The sequence below is a fragment of the Miniopterus natalensis genome, chromosome 17 (genome assembly GCF_054644295.1).
Source record: "Miniopterus natalensis isolate mMinNat1 chromosome 17, mMinNat1.hap1, whole genome shotgun sequence".
In the NCBI taxonomy this organism is placed as follows: Eukaryota; Metazoa; Chordata; class Mammalia; order Chiroptera; family Miniopteridae; genus Miniopterus; species Miniopterus natalensis.
In genome coordinates this window covers 25,568,000-25,587,114 of record NC_142097.1, presented here as the reverse complement: position 1 = coordinate 25,587,114, position 19,115 = coordinate 25,568,000, and the positions used below count along the sequence as shown (strand labels likewise).

General features: G+C 56.6%; 1 protein-coding gene across 1 annotated transcript in view; it reads right to left on the bottom strand.

Annotated features, from left to right (window-relative positions):
- The window catches only part of SRCIN1 (SRC kinase signaling inhibitor 1), a 65,099-nt gene extending 47,284 nt beyond the window's left edge, over positions 1-17,815 (bottom strand). The window contains exon 1 of the mRNA XM_087825618.1: positions 17,692-17,815. Coding sequence (XP_087681744.1) covers positions 17,692-17,815 — 124 coding nt within the window. The remainder of the gene's footprint in view (positions 1-17,691) is intronic.
- Positions 17,816-19,115: the final 1,300 nt, after the last annotated feature.

Below are 19,115 nucleotides of genomic sequence, written 5' to 3'. Positions count from 1 at the left end.
TTCTCACCCATCCCTAGGCTGACTCTGTCCTGCTGATTCTGTCCACTTGCTCAGAGGGAGCGCCCCCAGGGCAGGGCCTCTTCCCTCAAAATGGGCCCATCCCAGGGCAGGCTCCATGTTTCCCCCATCAGACTAGGGGCTCACCTAGGACAGAGCCTTGTCTCCTCCTCAGACTGGCCAGTCCCTAAGGGCAGGGCCTGTGCCCCCTCTCTGAGGGGAGATAGGGTAAGGCCCCTGTTTACCTCATTAGATTGGAAACTCCCTCAGACTGGGGCCTCCTTGATGACAGAGGTACCACCCCAACCAGACTGGGTGGTCTCGCCAGAAGGAACTGGGTGAGGCGATGAGACCCGCAAGCCAAGTCAGGAGTAGGCGTGGCCTCGCACCGTCGGGCCAGAGGCCTGGCTCTGCGGGGCTGAGGAGTTTCTGCTCCCTTCCACCTGCTGTCCCCACCCCCACGTCCACAGGCCACACAGCACAGCAGCCCTCTAACCCCTCAGCTCTTATCTCTGAGGCAGGGAAGAGCGATGCCTTGAAACTGTTCTGCTTGTCTCTCTCTTTGACTTGAAAACCATGCTCTGCTCTTCCTCCGGCCAAACGCCTTTCACAGGAAGGAAACCGAGGCACAGAGAGCAAACCTACTGGGTCAAACAGGAGCTGGCGGCAGAGCCAGAAATGGAACCCAGGCATCCCAGTCCCCAGGGACAAGGATTTTTCCACCCCCACTGTGCCACTTCCCAGAAAGCAACTGACAAGGGATCCCCTCTCCAGGCGGCAGGCCTCTGGAGGGCCGACTAACAACCTACTTAGGAGGAACCAGCAGCGAGGTAGAAAACATGCCACAGAGCCCTGGGCCCAAAGGAGAGCAGAGCTGTGGGTCACAGCCCAGCCACACCCCAGGTGCTCACCCCAGCCAGCGGGATGCTCACCACTCAGAAATCAGGGTCCCTGCGTGATGTCCTAACCACACTCTTCAGACAAGACCCCCCTCCTTGCAAAAGAGCCCACAAGCAAGCCCCTGACCAGAATTTCAAATATTCAACCCTCCTGGCACACCTTCCCAAGCAGGCCAAACGACGGCACTGTCAAAAATCACTGAACTGGATGAGAGAAAGCTCTGTGCAAACCCAGCTCTGCCTGACTAGTTGTGCGACCTTGAGCAGGTCAGCAGCCTCTCTTAGCTTCAGTCCTCTCATTTGCTTTTGTTTTTCTTTTCTTTTCTTTTTTGTTAATGCTCACCCGAAGATATTTTTTCCATTGATTTTTTTTTTAGAGAGAATGGAAGGGAAGGAGGGCGGGGGAGAGAGAGAGAGAAAGCGAGAGAGAGAAACGTTGATGTGAGAGAGACAAGCGCCCAACCTGGGCGGGGATCCTGAAACCCAGGTACATGCCCTTGACTGGGAATCAAACCTGCAATCCCTCTGTCCACGGGCTGTTCTAACCACTGAGCCAAACCAGCCAAGGCTGTGTGTGTGTGTGTTGTTGTTGTTGTTGTTGTTTTTCCAAAGCTAGTAACACTCAGACAGGAATACAGGCTGCACACTGCACAAAGGCACTGGCCTAGGGAGCGTGTGGGAGACAGTTCCTCCCGGATCTACCCAGTTGCCCGATTTTGTCAACTCCGCTGTCAGGATATCAGACCCAGGACGGTAGGGTTTTGATTTTTAGCTACTAATGAAGATCTGGCTAATTGGCTTCCCCCAGAAGGGAGGGGGAGGAGGGGCAGAGGGAAGCACATCACCCCCGGTCTGAAGCCTTTGCTGGAAAAGCTGGGAACAGCCCTGGCATGTGCCCACGCGGCGCAGCGTTCACGAGCTAGCTCCCGGTGGCGTCTCTACCATCACGCGCCCAGGGAAGGTGTCCTGTCAGCTGTGCATCTCCCTGGAGAGGCAGCGAGGAGGGACACAGGCCGGAGGAAGGGAAGGAGTGAACACAAGAGGGCAGGAGGAGAGGGAGGGAGGCGCCGGTCCTCCCAGCTTGGCTGCCACTCCAAGGAGGCTGCCAGAGCTCCTTCTCTCCCAAGGGACAGTCCAGCCTCAGGGTGCTAAGGTCAGGGCAGTGGGTGTGGGTGAGGGACCTTTACCATGTCCCTAATGCTTGCCCAGAAGGACACATCCTGTTTCCCTGGGAAGAGACTCCAATCTGTTGGCAGTGAGGGGCAGGAGCCCCATCTATCCCACCCCCCTACCACAGGGAAGTGTTGTCAATACCCAGTAATCACCCAGGGCCTCATATGTGTTGCAGGAGCCTCAGCCTGGCCAGACCCCTTCACAGCCTCCTCAGCAACACCACCCCTCATGGGGTCAGGCTCTCTCCAGGAGGCCTTTTCTCTTCCAGCACCCAGATGGTTCCCTCTGCCACCAGAAAGATCAGGGTCCTGCTGCCTCCAGGTTCCGAGCACATGCTCAGTTGCTCGCACACCCAGGCACACAATTCTCACTCACACTTCTGTCATCGCACTCGGGCACCGGGGCACATGCCCACATGCCAAGCACATGCTCACCTACATATACGCAGTGACAAACTGCCTCATCTGCACCCCCACAGCATCTACATGTACAGGGGCACTCCCAGGCTGGGCAGGACTGGGCTTAATACACAGACTCCACCCTGACTCACCACTCTGCCATCTTAGATGCCACAAGGACAGATGAGGTACCGTGCCCATGCACACATGTCATGTACATTGAAGATGCCCTGAGAGATCACAGCACATCTGGGAGCTCCATCAAGTGCCAGGTCAATACATCTCCAGCTTGCGGTGCAAGACAGTAGCGACCCCATTAACCCACCCTGAGTCCCGCTGCACCTTCTCAGGAAGGCAACTTCCTCAGCCCCTCTCCTTCTTTGTCAAGTTCAGAGTTCCCTTGCTGAAGTATTTACATTCTGTCTTGAAATAGATGGATGAGCCACTCCACTCTGATCAATGCTCAGCCAACAAGGCAATGCCAAGGACTGAGATGCTCCTCTCAGGCCCGAGCACCAGCCCATGTTCTACCTCCACAGATACTCAGCCTCCCCCACCAGGGCGAGGGGCCGGTGCACCTGCCGCAGGTGAAGACAGGGCTCAGCCCTCCCCGCACAGGTTAATCACTCTACTGTCCAGCAAGCCAACCAAGAATGTAGGCTGTCCAGGTTGGTACCATGAGAGACTGCAGGAAGCAGGAGGCAGGGAGCCCAGAGTTCAGAGAAGACAGGAGACTCAGCGAGTTTCCTGCCAACCACTGGGTCCGGGCTGACCTGGGAGGCCTGGCCAGATACCGAGGACACCTTTCAGAAGTCCTCCCTGTAGTCCAACCAGGACCTTCCCAGGATCCGGGAAGGTGGAGCATAGGCTGGAAGGCAGGGGAGAGATAAAGTCTCCCCTTCCATCTATCTGCAAGGGACCCCAAAACCCCCACTGTCCTGACAGTCTACAAGGGCTCCTACAGCCGTTATCAGTCAATTCTGAGTGACCTTGGGGGGTTGCCCTCCCCCATTCCACAGGTGAGGAAGCGGAGGTTCAGGAAGGGGTGACTTGGCCAAGGTCAGAGGTGAGCCTGATCTCAGCTGTGGGGGTTCTCAGGCCAGATTCCGCTTCTTTTCCTACACCCGGCTGCCCCTGAGGAAGATGCTGGTTCTGCCCCCGAGGCATCCCTGAGTCTCTGTCCGAGCCAGTGAGCCAGAGCCCCTTGCGTCTCCCCCTTCCATCCAGCTCCCTGAGAAGGAAACACAAACTGCCCTCTTTCCCAGAGAAGACGGACCCTCAACCTCATCCTCTTCAAGGAGACCTGCACTGGCAGAGCCAAAGGGACTCTTCCCCAGGGCACTGCTGAGAGGTGGGAGAGGGGCAGGGGACAGAGCTGCCCCAAGGCCACAGGTGGGGATGGGGTGCCACAGTCCTGAAGGAGCCTCTGGGGGGCCTACCCTTGCCTGGCCCTCTTCTCACATCTTAGCTGGGTACAGAGTCTTCCCAACCCCTGGACAGGCTGTGCTGAGACAGGAAAACTGCAAGTTCTCCCTGTTTCAGGAACACCAGGCAGCCAGGGCTTGGATACCGCCAAGAACAGAGAGCTCATTACATCCAAGGCACCAATCATTTTGCGGGGCTCCTGCTTACTTAAAATGAGCCAGCCTCTGTGTCGGTGGCCCTCACAGGGGCCTTTGGAAGAAGATGGAGGGTCCTGAACTCAAATGTTCTCTCTTGAGCCCAACATCTCAGGTCCTTCTCTGTGTGGCCTGGTCACTGCTCCCTCCCCAGCCATCTGCACTGCCCTATGTTGGGTGAGCCCCATGTTGTCACCACCCCTCTTAGTTGGTAGCCTTCATAACTATTCCAATGGTCCATATGATGTCTGAGCATCCCAGATGACCCCTTTCTACTTCTGTCCTCATCAGCCCTCCCCCTGATCCCCAGCATGCGTGCCTGAGAAAAGAAAAGCCCAGGGCATACACAGCCCTGCTCTGGGACCAGAATGTTCCTTCTTCCTTGCCTCCCACTCCTCACGCTCAGGCCTCCCTTGACCTGAGGGCTCAGAGGGGGCCAACTGGACTCCTCCTGCCTGAAATGGGTGGCTCTCCTGGCAAGGTCAGCTGACCCTGCCTGCTCCTTCCAGGCATTTCCATCTGCCCTCAGTGCCTGGCCTTGCTAATGTGACTCAAGGAGTCTGCTCTGGGTCTTAGCCCCTTGCTAACAACTATGCCCCGCACAGCCCCAGCAAGGCAGATCCAAGCTCAAGGCACCAAAGGATGTGCCCAGGAGTCTCAGTGGGCAGGCTGCTTTGCCTGTTATTCTCTGGTTCGTGGCCTGAGGCGTTGGATGCCCTGTCCGGCAGTCAGCCATCTCAGGGGTATAGCCCAGCCACACTTTGAGTACTGGAAAACCACAGCCCACAAGATAATATCTGATGATTATTAACCACACAGTGCTTCCTCCCTCCGACCTACTTCCTCCTCCCCAGTGCTGCCCCTGCCCTGCTGCCAGAGGGCCCAGGCTTGGAATGAGAGGCTCCTCCACCCCTAGCTGCTTCCCTAGCTGTGCCCTATGTCTGTATCCCATGCTCGCACTGTGGCTAATTCTGGCGTCTCATCAGACAGTAATTATGGGGGAACGAGCAGTGCTGTCATCTCTGCAGCTCGGCACCTGTCACCACGTCGCCATCCCCAGGCTGCTGGGACGAGACCGCAAGCTGAGGGAGGAGGGGTGCGCTGGCATGAGGGGCACCTACTCCCTCCTCGCCTCTGCAGCTCTCATCTCCTTCAACCCTACCTACCCTCAAGGCACATAATGCATGTCAACCAGGAGGCCACTAGCCTCCCCATTACCCAGAGCAGGTACCGAATGCATGTGTCATGGGTCACATGTATACACATCCATGACCAACACCAAGTGGGAAGAACCCAGCAAGCCAAGGCTCAAATCTTGCCTTGGCCACTTCCCATACACGACCTTGAACAAATCATTTTACTTCTCTGGGCATCAGTTTCCTCAACAGCAAAACAGGAAAAATGGTGCCTGCCTTGGGGAAGATGGGAAGAAATAAATATGTAAAGTATGTAGTGCAGTGCCTGGCACATGGATGGTCATGTATTTACTCAGCAAACAATCAGTACACATCTACTATGTACTGTGCAGTGTGAGGATGTCAAGACAAATTAATTGCAGTTTAGCAAAAGTCACACTCGGGCCACTTGAGACACAGGCATTTTGTTTGGCTGGTGGTGTCATGTTTTGTTTTCTTTGAATGTTAATGCCTTTAAAGGGCACATGTGCTCTTCTCCTCACCACAGTCCCCACCATTCCCTATTGTCCTCACCCACTGCTTCACCTTATCCTGCCCCTGAAGGCACCGAGTTTGCTGTCCCCAAGAGTAAACGTGGACTAGTTGGCTGTTATGTCCAAAACCAATGGCCACAAGAGATTTGCCGGTGCTGTGGTAGTCAGAGGGGCCAGCCAGAGGTGGTCAGGGAGGGGCACCTCACGGAGATGCTGGCTAAGGGAGGAGCAGGAATGGCAGGTGACAAAGGGAGGGTGGTCCTGGAAGAAGAGTCAGAGAAACAAGGGCTGGCAGAGGAAAAGCCAGGCCTAATGGGAGCTGGTGGAGACAAAGCTGTCTCAGGAGGTCCCTCCTGGTGTTAGATCTCCAGGCCCCAGACTTCAGCACCTTCCACTTCTCCAGATCCCTCCAGGATGCTTTCTTGGGTGGTCTTATTGGTGGAGCTAGGATATAAGATCACCTCCCCTTGTCTCACAACCAAGCAGCTGTCACAACCAAGCCACTGAGTCACTTCCCTGTCCTCATGGGTCTTTCTCCCCAGATGGAGAGGAACTCAGAACCAAAAGGAGGTCCACAAATGGGAACTCTCTAAGGTCCAGTCCCCCTCCCCACCCCACCCCACCCCACCCACCCCTAAGTCTCCCCAGGGACAGAACCAGGAATGGGGTTGGGGAGGAAGACCAGCATGAACCTCAGAGTTAATTTTCAGTGGCATGAACCATGGAGGAACCCTGCTTGTGGGAGCGCAGAAGTGAGACAAAGGTGCACCATTCCACATACAGCATGAGGGACTGAGGCTAGATCTGAGAAAGGCAGAAGGGGGGCTGAAGCTGCCATGATGGATGATCTGTGTGACCCTGGGCGTGATGCTTACCCCCTCTGGTTTGCCTCCTCCCCTGTAAATGAGACCAGAGCATCGAGCTCAGGATGGTTGTAAGGATGAACCGAACTAACAAACGGACAGAGCTTACGTAGCATATATGCCTCATATCTTATGGGTCGTCAGTATCTGCATTATCACCAGGGATGACTTTCCCCCCAAACTCAGCAACAGCTACATGAGCCCCCGACCCCTTGCCAGCCCTCCACCTCCACTCCCTTCTCTTTCAGAGCCCACAGAGGGAGCTCAGGTCTCTACTAACCTCAACCAGTCATTGAGGGGCTGACCCCACGGTGCCCACCTCTGTGGCTGCCTCCCCACCCCCACCCCAGGCATCATTCTAACAATCCTTCACAGCTCTTGTCCGAAACCCACCCAGATCTCATCCCCTCTGGGTGTAAGAAGTACAGTCTTGAAAGGTATTGAGCTCCCTGACTCTGGAAGCATTCCAGAAGAGGGCGGGTTAAAGAGGGCAGCATTCAGACCCCCTCCCTGGTTCTCTGCCCCTGAGCCCACCCTGCAGGCCCTCTGCTGTTTGTGTGGGGAAGCGGGGGGTGGGGAGGGTGGGGGGGTGGGGGGGGTGGCCTGCAAGGCCAGGACAGGGCAGAGGGGAAGGACTGCCCGTCTCTAGTCACGCCTGCCTTCTCCTGGCAACAGCCGCTGAGGATGGGGGAGGGGAGGGAGCAGTGCCCTGGCTCTTTTAGGAAAACGGTAATTTTAATTAAGAGGCAGACAAACGAGCGAGAGCTCTGCATTTTGTCTCGGAGCAAAGTTATTAAAAAGCCATCAAGGCGGCGACAGCCACAGTGGCAAGGAGAGCTGCCTCCCCAGGCTGCCTGCCTGGATTGGGGCTAGAGCATCCTTCAGGGAGTGGGAGAAGGGCTGGAGGACACGGAGGCACAAACAGCCAAGAGGGGGGATTCTGCAGCCCCTCTCCCATGGTGGGGGCAGGGGCGGCACCCACATAGTACCCAGGGCACAGCCTGCCCACCCCAGGGCAGGGCAGGAACAGGGAGGGGGAACAGAAAGGAAATCAGCAATTGGGCAGCCCCTGCTGTGGGCCAGGCTCTGGATAAGCCACTGCCTTTCCTTTACTCTTAACACTGCTTGGCAGGTGTCCTTGCACCATTTCCCCGGAAGGACATGGAGGCTCAGGAAGGACCGGTGGTCTGCCCTAGGCCACACAGCTAGGAAATAGCCTAAACGGGGCCTGGAGCCAGGCTAGACTGACTCTCAAGTCCAGAACTCCAGGTTGCTGGTCCTGGGCACAGAAGCGGGGGGGGGGGGGGGGGGGGCTCTCTGCCCATTCTCCCTCCCGAGTCTGGGCTTCCCCAGGCCCTGTGAAGTGCCCTCAGCTCTGGCCCAACAATACTTCCCATAGTCACCAGGGTCACCAGGGACTTGGGGCAGGGAGCTAGTCACTGCTTGCTTGGTAGAGGCACACTACGAGAGGGGTGCCATTGGGTCAAGGGACACTCTACAAGGACATAAAGTACAGAGCAGCTGCCAGGAGAGGAAGCAGGGGCGGACAGGGGCATCACAGGACATAGAGTCAGCCCTGGGATGGGGCAGGCACTCCACAGTCAGCTGGCCAGGCCACAGCCCCAGGGCCCACAGCTGGTGAATTCAGACAACCCCTTAAACTCTACTGGCTCACCTGTCTCGGTCACTGTTGGACTCTGAGCCTAGCCCAGTGACTGGCACAGAGAAGGTTTTCAATAAACCTTTTTTGAATGAATGAGTAGATGAATAAATGCAGGAATGAACAAACGACTGAATAAATGAAATGAGATCTCAGGGTTGCAATTGTCTATAAACTAATCAACGATGTGTTGAGGTAGGATGTGATCCCATCTCCCATGCCCCACCATCTGGCCATGGCTGGATCATGAGCTTCCTTCCCCCCAGGAGAAAGACCCCTTACTCCTGACTCCCTCCCCCAAGGCCACCAGTCCTCTCAGCAGAGGGCTCCTGTCTCCTCCACCCTCTGCAGTTACATGGAAGCTTTGCCACCAGCACACACATGTACATGCACACGTGCTTGCACACACACGCTAACTCACATGCACACACATGCACACAGACACATTCTCTGCCAGGCAAGGTGCCCTTCCCCGGGTCAGGTCTCTGCTGTCCCCTCCCCTGGCAAAGGTCTGGGCCCACCAGGGATGGCCCCCTCCCCCATTCCTGACCCTCTAGGCTGGGGAGGGGCATCTGGCTGAGAAGCAGGGGGAGTGGAATGGTGGGGGAGGCCTCCCTCCTGGCTTACCAACCTGGAGACTTTAAACAGAGGGAACAGAGTCCTGGAGACTTCCCTCCCGCTGCACGCTGGAGCCCTGGGTGAGGGACAGGAAAGGAGGAAAGTCGTGAATGAATGCCCAGAGCTGGGGGAGAGGAGTTGGAGAGAGGAAGGGGCTGGGGCAGGGCTCCCAACGTGGGCTGGGCTGGACAGGGGCCTTGGGCCATGGGCGAGGAGGGGCAGGGACAGCAAGGCAGAGCCTCAGGAGCTGTCCCTTTGCCCATGGCTGGGGCTGGAGGGCAGGCAGAATAGAGACTGGGTATTGGAGGAAGAATAGGGGCTGAAGGGGTAGACACCAGTGGGAGACAGACAGGAGGACAGACAGCAGGACAACACAGAAAACACAGGATCCCCAGAATGAGGGCCGCAGGACAGACAGCCTACAAGCTGGCTCTCTTCCCAGAAATGGGACAGATTCTTTCCTGGGGTGCCCACACAAAATCCTAAATGACAACACTCTGGAAGGCTCATCTACCTCCCCAACCAAAGTCACCCTATTCTGGAAGGTGGGTGGGCTCAGAGTCAGAGGGGCCTGCTATCACTGCTCTGCTGACAACCCTCTCCCAGCCCGAGACCCCCATAGGCTCCACTCAGCCCCTAACCCTGAGGAAGGTCCCCCTCCCCTGACTGTAACAGAGGAAACAGGCATTTCACACCCAACAAGCATTCACCACTCAAACTGTGATAGGGGCTGTGGGGGGAGGCAGCCCTGCCTCAGATTGCCCAAACCCCTGAATCTCACTCCTGCTCTACACCCACCTCAAACTGCCAGGGCAGGGCCCCCTCAACTGTCCGTTATGGCTGCCTCTTCTCACCCTACAGGGAAGTCCTTCTAACTGTACTCTGTCCCCCCCCATGCTGCAATAGTCACCTCTCACCCGAGGTTCACTTTCTGAAGTTTCAGTTACTCGTGGTCAACTGCAGTCCGAAAATATTCCATGAAAAAATTCCAGAAATAAACAATTCATACGTTTTAAATTGTGCGCCATCCTAAGTAGCGTGATGAAACCTTTCACCTTCCTGCTCTGTCCCACCTGAGAAACGGCTCACCGCTTTGTCCCGTGTTTCTACTGTATACACTCCCCACCGGTCAGCGGCAGTCTCGGTTATCAGATCCACGGCCACTGCATCGCAGTGCTTGTGCTCAAGTCACCCTTATTTTACTGAATAATGGCCCCACAGTCATTCACATAATGACTTTTACAGTGTATCGTTATAACTGTTCCATTTTATTATTAGTTACTATGGTTAATCTCTTACTGTGACTAATTTATAAATTAAACTTTATCATAGGTATGTATAGATAGGAAAAAATATAATGTATATAGGTTTGGTGCTATCTGCAGTCTCAGGCATCCACTGGGGGTCTTGGGAGGTATTCCCATATATAAGGGGGCTAGTATATCTGTCTATTGCCTTGCATCCTGGGGCATGAAGCATTAAGACCAATCCTACCTGGAGATACTGTAGCCCAGGCACCCTCATGGGCACAGCCCTCACTTTGCTGACCCAGACCCATCCATACCCACATCACGTCTGGCTGCAAGCGTTCGCAGAGCCCCCTGCCAATCTTATGGTCCAATTTTCCCACCGATTACCCAAGACGCAGGCATCCCAGGGAGAAACAACTGTCAACTCCAGATGTTGGGACATTGACTAGGGGGGAAAAAATCAAGAATGCTCACTAACATGTTTAGCCTCATAAGGCTTCCTGGGTGAGGCAGTGGGGGCTGTGGGTGGAGCACGGACAGAGGGCCACAGGGTAGGGGGAGTGAAGACTCAGGAGGGCTAGCTTTCCTCTCACCATCAGCCATAAGTGGCAGCTCCAGAGGCCCAGCTTTAGATAGGCTGAGATCTAAAACCCAATCTGGTTTTCTCATGTAAGCCCCTTCTTCCAGGGAGAATGGTCTCCCATTCAATCATTCAACTCGATAGAGAAGAGGAAGATGAAGACAAAGAGATTACTATTTATTGAAAGTTTATGATGTGCCAGGAACTGGGCCTGTATTACCTCATTTAATCCTGGTACCCACCCAGTGAGGAAACCACCGTTATCACCCCAATTTACAGATGAGGACACTGAGCCTCAGAGAGGTAAAGTGATTTGCCCAAAACCACACAGGGATTCAGAGCCGGGATGCCAGCCCAGATTTGTCTGACTCCAGAACCTGAGCTCTTGACCACTGAGTTAAACTGCCTCCCATCCATTTTCCCCAGTCTTGGCTATTTCCTATTCAATGCCCTCTGGGAAGTTCTGCATAAAGTCTAACCTCTTTCCATCCCATGCTCCCGTATAAACTGTTTCTTAAGGACAATAAGTGAAAGAGAAGGCTTCGCTTCAGTATCTTTCTGCCTCGTCTTAGGGGTGGGAGGCAGATGATTCTAATCCTGAGCTGTTGATGGACCAGGGACCAGGGACCAGGGGAAGGGGGTGAGCTGTCAGGTTCAGGACAAGTGGGTCCAGGATTTCCTGAGCTTCATCTTTAAGAGACTTCTGGCTCTCCAGGAGCCCCTCTCCTGCTCTCCCTGCTCCATCATGGAAGAGGCTCAGGAAGCCCCTCAAAGGCCTTCTTGTTTTAAGAGCCTAGAAAGTCAGGGGGCCGCCAAGTCCTAAAACCCCTCGCTTTTCCTTAGAGCCCTAACTTTCAACTTAGGAGGCTGGGACAAGAATGGGGATTCATCAGGCCAGCCTGCCACTGGTAGGCAGGAAACAGCCCAGAGCAGGCAGAGAGGCCGGGCATGTCTGCACAGGGCTTCAGTGAGCCTCAGAATGCCTTCCCAATGAGCAGGGATCCTCAATTCTTCCCCAACGAGGCAGATGCCTGTGCCTCTGGTGATGCTACAGAAGCCCATGTGTCTGCAATTATCAAATGCGGGGGGAGGGGGGGCAGAACACCCCCCTCCGCCTCCTATGCTCCCTACAAACCTCTCTAGCTAGGGCCTCTCCGTGGGGTCTCTGGATCTGGGGGCCTCCCCTGGATCCCTGGGTCTGGGTCTCTAGCACGCTCTGGATGGGGTGGAAAAGAAGCCAGTGTCCAGGCATGAGGATGTTTGCAGAGGTGAAGAAGGCAGGCAGGTGAAAGCCCAACTCCTTCCCAGTCTTAGGTGAATCCACGCCAGGACGTGCAGGCAGCTGGGCCAGGTGGCTGAGGCTATCAGGAACCAGGAAGAGGTTGTCCTGGGAGATGAGCCACCTCAGTGGAGGAAAGTGCGGACTGGATCACAGTCCATGGCTGGAATGGAGTGTGACTAGGTAGTTCTGCAGCGGTGGGAGGAAACGAGCGAGTTTATGATTCAGATGACAGCTGAATCCTATAGCCACTCCTTTATCTACCCTCCAGGCTGAGAGGACAGATTTAGGCAAGGTATGACTTTGGAGCAGGAGGGACTGTTTGTAAGGGGTGTGTGTGTGTGTGTGTGTGTGTGTGACCGCGGGTGCAAGCGCCAATATTCTCTTGGGCCAAATTTCCATTTTTCCTGGTGTAGCTGGAGGTGGAAAATATTCTTCCCACCCTCTATGTGGACAGGCCTTTATTATCTCAGGGGAGAGGAGGTGGGTAGAACCTGTGACAGCTGGAAAAGGCCTTAGAGATTCTCTAGTTCCACCCTCTCTTCCCACACCAAGGACACTGAAGACCGGAGCGGGCAACTGCCTCACCCCAGGTAACAGCAGTAGGGAAGGTAGACAAGCTGACACCAGTCCAATGCTTTCTCTTTACATTGTCCTTCACCTCTCTGTCATTGAGGATCAAAGAGTAACTTCCCTGTCCCCTCTGAACCTCTCTCCACCATGGCCCCCTGCACTCTGCCAACCACAGCAGCCACAAGAGCTTAAACCAAGGCCCTGCCCCTAGTCCACTCAAGTTAAAGGTCATGTCCACCAATCCCCTTCCCCTAGCCTACTCATGCTCATACACACCTATCATGGAGGAAAAACATGCGAAAAACACCACCAGAGCTCCCCACCCTGGAGCAGCCACCCTTCACAGGGCCACCCTTTGCATACCACCACCACCACCACCACTGGGAGGTCTTCCTTCCTATCTAACCTCCGTTCCTCCTGCTGGAGCGTGGGCCTGCTTCCTCTCAAGCTGTCCGGTGCAAAGATAGGGGGAGGGGAAGAAGAACAGGTTTCCCAGCCTCCAAACCCTTCTGTTTGCCCAGCAGAGAGGAGGGCAGGGTGTCCCAGGGTGGCTGGGCCCTGAGCCCAGTGCATGCGTGGGGCACAAGGGGTGCAGTGGGGGAGTGGCAGACTGAATGTGGGAGAAACTGCTCTTCTGGGAATGGTTCCTCCAACTCCTCAGGCCCTGTAAAATACTAAATCTCAGGCTTTGGGGAGGGTCTTCTCTAGGTTCAGAGACATTTGTTCCCACCCCCATACTGTTTATTGAGTGTTTATTGTGTCAGGCACTGTCCTAGACATTTTCATCTGTTATTTCATTTAATTTTCACAACAATTCCATGGTCAGAAACTAATCTTCCCCTGGGATAGTCCGTCCTTAAGACCAACTAACCCCATCCCTCTTGCTGCACTTCCGCAGGCCCAGTTCTCCTTGGAGGTGAAGGACATTTTTGCTCCTGTCTTCAGAAGTTCCCACCATTACTCAGTGGCCCCACATTATCTTCTCCAGGTGCCAACCTTTAACCCAGTCTTGTCCCATGTGATGGGCATTATAGGGGTGAAGGGAACTGAGGCAGGACTAGGGCCTGGGATCAGGGCACTGGCCTGTGCCAAATATAGAGCACATACCAGGCAGCGGAGAGGAGGCCCTGGGGGTAGTCCCCATGAGATCAGGCTGGACCAGCAGAGGTGGGGGCAGAACTGAGAGCAGTAGGTTCTCCCTCTCTCCCTCCCATCCTGATTATGTCTGTGACCCTTGCAGGGGGCAGGGGGCCTCACCTTTAGTGTAGTGACTAGGCAGGGCCCAGGGATGCAAAGATCTAGTTCTCTCTCAGTGATTATCTCTCAGGTCCAGGTTCCCACCCACGCATACCCAGAGCCCAGGGGGCTGAGCAGAAGTGGGCAGGGGTACAGGGCGGCAGGACTTGTCCTGGGCTGTGAGTGGGAGCTGAAGCCAGAGGAGGAACTCTTACACCTAGCTCTGCTCCTGGCATCCAGAGAGTACTGAGGCCTCCTGGTGCAGGGGGGAGACGCCCAAGCCCCTCTGCCAGCCGCATGGGGTTCCACACAGGGTTCCACACACCCAGTGGTAGCCAGGGGCAACTTTGGTGAATTTACACACTACTGGGTTTCCCTGTTTGGACCTTTTAGAGCCAAAGAGATGAGGGCAGGGGTCCCCTCCACTAGGGCTTTTCCCCCATCCTGCCTCCAGCATGGGTGGAACAGAGGGGCCAGACCCACTTCCCCAGGGAATGCTCAGGCCTCAGCTTCCACCCCTTGGGAGATTCAAGCAGGGAAAGCATAGGCCAATGGGCAAGGGGAATGGGAATGGTGGGTGGGACTCTGGTCCCTGTGGGTGGTACCCACCCCCTTCCAGCAGGCACCATTAATATATGCAAAGCAGATGCAAATCATCCAGAAGAGAGACACAACACGGTTGGAATGTCAGAAGAGACCTTGAAGATGATCCAGCCCATACCTCCTCCTTTTACAGGTGAGGAAGAGGCCCCACCAGAAAGGGACTGGCTCAAGGTCATTCGGACATTTGGGCACTGAGGAAGGAGCCTAATGAGGTCTTTACTCAGTCCAGTTCTCTTTCCATGACAGTCTTGTCTTTCATATGGGGGTTTACAAAGGGCAAAGGGGGCACAAGGTCTAGATGGGGCTCCAGAAAGGCCCCCACCTTCCTGCCTCTGAGCTGGAGATGGTGTAGTGAGTGTGAGGGGAGCAGTGGGCAGTGATGCCTGGGATTGTGGGTGACCAGAAGGATGGAGGGGCCAGAGGCATTGTTTTCCTGCAGCCAAGCGGCAGAAGGCAGCAGAACTGGAGTGTCTGAGCCCAATGTCAGGGCAAGGTGCCTGCTGTGGTGTGGGGAGGGGAATGACGGCCTTACTACACACACATCCCTAAGTGCTCAGCAACCCCCTTCCGCCTGGACTCTGACGACTGTGGCACCGGACAGGCCATAATAAACCCAGGCCCATCCCTTCCTTGGCTGCAGCTGCCCTCCCACCCCCCAACTTGGCTTCTCAACCTTCCAGACAGACCTAGAAAGCAAAACCTAGGCTGGGGAAAGGAAGACAGACAGATGGGAGGGGCCAGACAGAAAAAGAAAAGGGGAGACTGAGGAGCAGAGGGGGAGTCTAGGGGGAGAGAGCATGAAGGGCAGAGCAGGAGAAACGGGTGGGGGGAGATCACGAGGAAGGAAGTGGGGAAGACTGAGGGGCACAGAGGGGACTGTAGGAGTAGGGGAGCAGAGAGGGGAAGGCTCCCAGCCTCCGGAACTGAAGGACAAAGCTGGAGGCTGGATATGAGGCATAGGAGCCCCATCGAGGCCTGGGGCTATCTGGCAGGAGTTGGGGACCATGGCCCTGCCCCTCTGCCCACCTCCCCAGCAACTCCCCAGGCTGCCAGGAAATCAGTCCTACCTCCTCTGCCTTCTTCCCTCCCTCTTTCTATCCCTCCCCTCCTTTCTTCCCTCCCTCCTCCCAGCCCCCTCCCTCGGGGCAGGCAAGCCTGCTTCCTAGCCAAACCCAAAGCCTTCATCTCCGCTATTCAGAGCTGGGAATGAAAGAAGGGGAAGCGAGTGCAGCCCTCAAACCCGCTGACGGCCAGATTTTTATTATCTTTGCTCGAATAGGCCCTAGGAAGTCAACAAGGGAATCTTCAAAGAGCCTCTCAGTGGCTCACTGAAGCCTGCACCTGCACTGACTGGCCCACTCACCACAGGCAGCCAGAGCTTGGGGACACAATCTGTCCCCCAACTCCCACTAAGCCCAGAGACCATATCCGAGGCTGCCAGGAGCCTCACCCTCAGCCCCTGTGCCAAGGCAGGGGCCACTTGGCCAGGCAGCCAGGCTCAAAGGCCAGACCCAGCGCGCTGGGCCTCGGAGGCAGTCTCTGTCCCTCTCTGGACCTCGAGGACACAAACGAAGGAAGAAATCAGATCTCTTTGCCAAGGCTTGGAGGAGATAAGTGCTTGGGATTCCTAGAAAGAGAAGCTTTTGTGGCAAGCCCTAGATTCTTCCCCTAGATCCTTCACCTGAACTCTCTGCCTGCCCCACACCCACAGACCCCTCAATTGCCTGTTGATTCCCCTTCATAGAAGCCCTCCCAACCACAGCTGCCCCTCCATTCCTGAGCCCCAGGCCCACTACTCAGGATGATCCTCGAACCCCAGACAGCTCCCTCCATTCAAATCCTCAACTCCATCTGCCTTCTTTCCTCAAAACCAAACCTGGGGTAGGGGTGGGGCTAAAATAAACCTGGTACTTCATAAAACCCTCTCCCTCCTAAGCTTGGATTTTGTCAGAGAAAGACAAGGTTGGCATTGAGCAGATGGCAGTCATGCCACCACCACCACCCCTGCCCTCCAGCTCTGACCACACCATTGAGATCAATGCCCGAAGCCAAAGAAGGAATCAATGGTTCTAATTAAACCCTTTTTCCAGGATGGGTTCCTGGCCAGAGAGAAAGAGAGAAAGAGCATCCAAGGCTCTGCATCCCAGCACCCAACCCCATTTCCTATAAATCTTTAAGAAACCTGGAGCCCAGCAGGAATCAGGTTTTGAAGACCCCAGAACCCCACATTAGGCAAAGAGGCAAGCAGAAAGACTAGAGTCTGGGCAGTTCTCATTCCCAGGGACCCTTCCCCTAGGAGAGCTCCCCCTCAACACACAGCACAGCCTGAGGACAACAGCTGCTTCTTCCGGATCCCCAGAGCACATGGGGGGCCCAAGTGTCCATCCCCCCCAAGGGTCATCACAATAACTGGTCATCATGGTAAGGGTGGAAGAAGCAGGGTTGTGGGGGCACTGGACAAAGACCCTCTTGTCCCCAAGGCGGGATGGCAGGAAGCCAGGGCAAAGCCTTTGCACTCGCTGCCAGCGGTGCCTGGGTGCCAGGCAGTCTGGGTTGGGGGGATCTTATTCTTGGGACCCCCCCCCCTCCCCTTATGCCCATAGCACTCACCCCCATCCCTTGCTTTTACACCAGGCCATCAGCTGAGTCTCTGCCCCAACCAATCTCAGCTTGCCTGGAGCCCTCCTTCCTGTGTGAATGCCAGGCCCTGACACTTGCCCACAGCAGCCCCAGCACCAACCAGAAACAGCAAAAACTCTCACACATAAACCATGACTGCCCTCCACATACATACAAACACACAACCTCACAGAAACCACCACCATCACAGCTGCCAACAATGATGACAGAGCCTCATATTTTCAGTGACAGTCTCCATCAAATGCATCATCAATTCTTTAAGATCAGCAAAAGAGATATGGAAGGGAATGAGGGAAACTGAGGCAGAGTTAGACAGCAAAGCAGCTGACTCAAGGTCACTCAGACCAAGATATCCAAAGTTCCACCTCCCACCCCAAGTGCTCAAACCCCAAGCCAAAAACCATTCAGACCCACAAGCCTGGAAGTCTGGTCAGCTACTCCCCACTCCCAGCTCTCATCTGTTTCCCAAAACAACAGAAGCTCCTACATCTTCAGCTTCAGCCAAGAACCCTCAGCTCAGGGAACCCACTTCCCTTAAAGTTGGGGGCTGCAAGACCTCCTGGTTTCATAGTGTTTGGGCGGACGGAAAGACAGTCTGGGATCTCCTCTTTGCACAATCCCTGCTCCTGCTCACCTGGCTCCCTTCGGCCCCCGGGGTCCTTTGGTCCGGCCTCCTCCCTGGGAGATCGGGAGCTGCCCTCAGCTGTCCTCTCCCACCAGGCCAGGGCAAAGCGCCGAAGGCACTGCCAGGGCTGCATGGGGAGGGGTGGGGCGGGGGTGCTCGCACTAGCAGCCGCACACGCCGCGCCGGGCCCTGCCAGCCGAGCTGCGGAGGCACCCGGCCGGCCCCCTCGGCTTCCACCAGCATCCTGCTGCCCCCACCGACGGGACTCGGAGCTGGTCCCGGAGCTTCTGACGTAGCAGGGGGGTGCGTGGGAGGGGAGGGGGAGCCATGGCGCGTCCCCTCCCCAGCCCCGCCCTCGGCCGCTCAGCCTCCAGCGGTCCCCAACTCCGCACTAACCCTAGATGCTCTGCCCAGCTGGGGGCGCCCTCCGCTGCCCTCTTCAGGGGGAGGGCTTAAGATCAAATAGCCCCTCCCCAGCCCCTCCCCCTTATAGCCCCTCCCTACCCGCCGGCTGAGCTGGGAGCGGGTCCCCAGTTTCTGCAACTGCTGCCTAGGCTCCGAGGTCTCCAGGGCTAGGGCCCCGAGGTGAGGGGGGCGGGGTGGGTGGTGGTGGGGAATACAGGCTTGTATCCTGGCAACACAGCCAGCCCCAGAATGCACTCATCCCCTCCTTCCCTGGGGGACTGGCTCAAAGCGCCTACCACCACCACCACCCAAGTGCCTGCACCCCATCCTGGGACCTGAGGAGGAGGCCTTGGATGCTCCCCCCACTTCTCCATTCCCCCCGCCTCCCCTTTCATCCTCCTCTTCCTCCACCTTGGATGGCCCACGCCCCTCCCCCACTGTCCTCACCATCCGTTCCCCTTCCTCTTCTCCCACCCCTTGCCCCCTCCACACAGGCCCCTCTCAATTTAACCCCTCGGGCCCCCTCCCCCGGCATTACGAGGCCCTCCCCACCCGGCCTCCCGCCTCGCCAATTCCTGACCCCCCCTCGGGTCCCAGCGCTCCGCTCGCCCGGGTCCTTTTCCCAAGCCGGGCGCGCCGCGGTCCCCTGCCCCCCACACACACCTGCGCCCGGAGCATCCCTCGCCCCTCCGGCCGCCGCCTCCCGGACCCGGCCGCCGCCCCCGCCCCCGGCCGAGGGGAAAACACACAAAGAAAACAGAAATACCTTCCACTTAAGCATGGAGGCACATTAGGGAGGAGAGAGACAGGGACATGCCTTGGGACGGAGCGTTCCCCATCGGGCGGGGCGCGGGGGGCGGGGGCCCCGGGCCGGCCTGCCTGGCGCTCGCTCTCTGGCCGCCTCTCGGGCTCCTTGCTCTGCCCCAGCCCCGGGGCGCGGTGCCAGGCGGGCAGGCCGGGGGCGCGGGCCCCGCCGGGGTGGACCAGCTGGGAGGGCGCCGGCGGCCGGGCGTGTGGGTGCGCGCGCG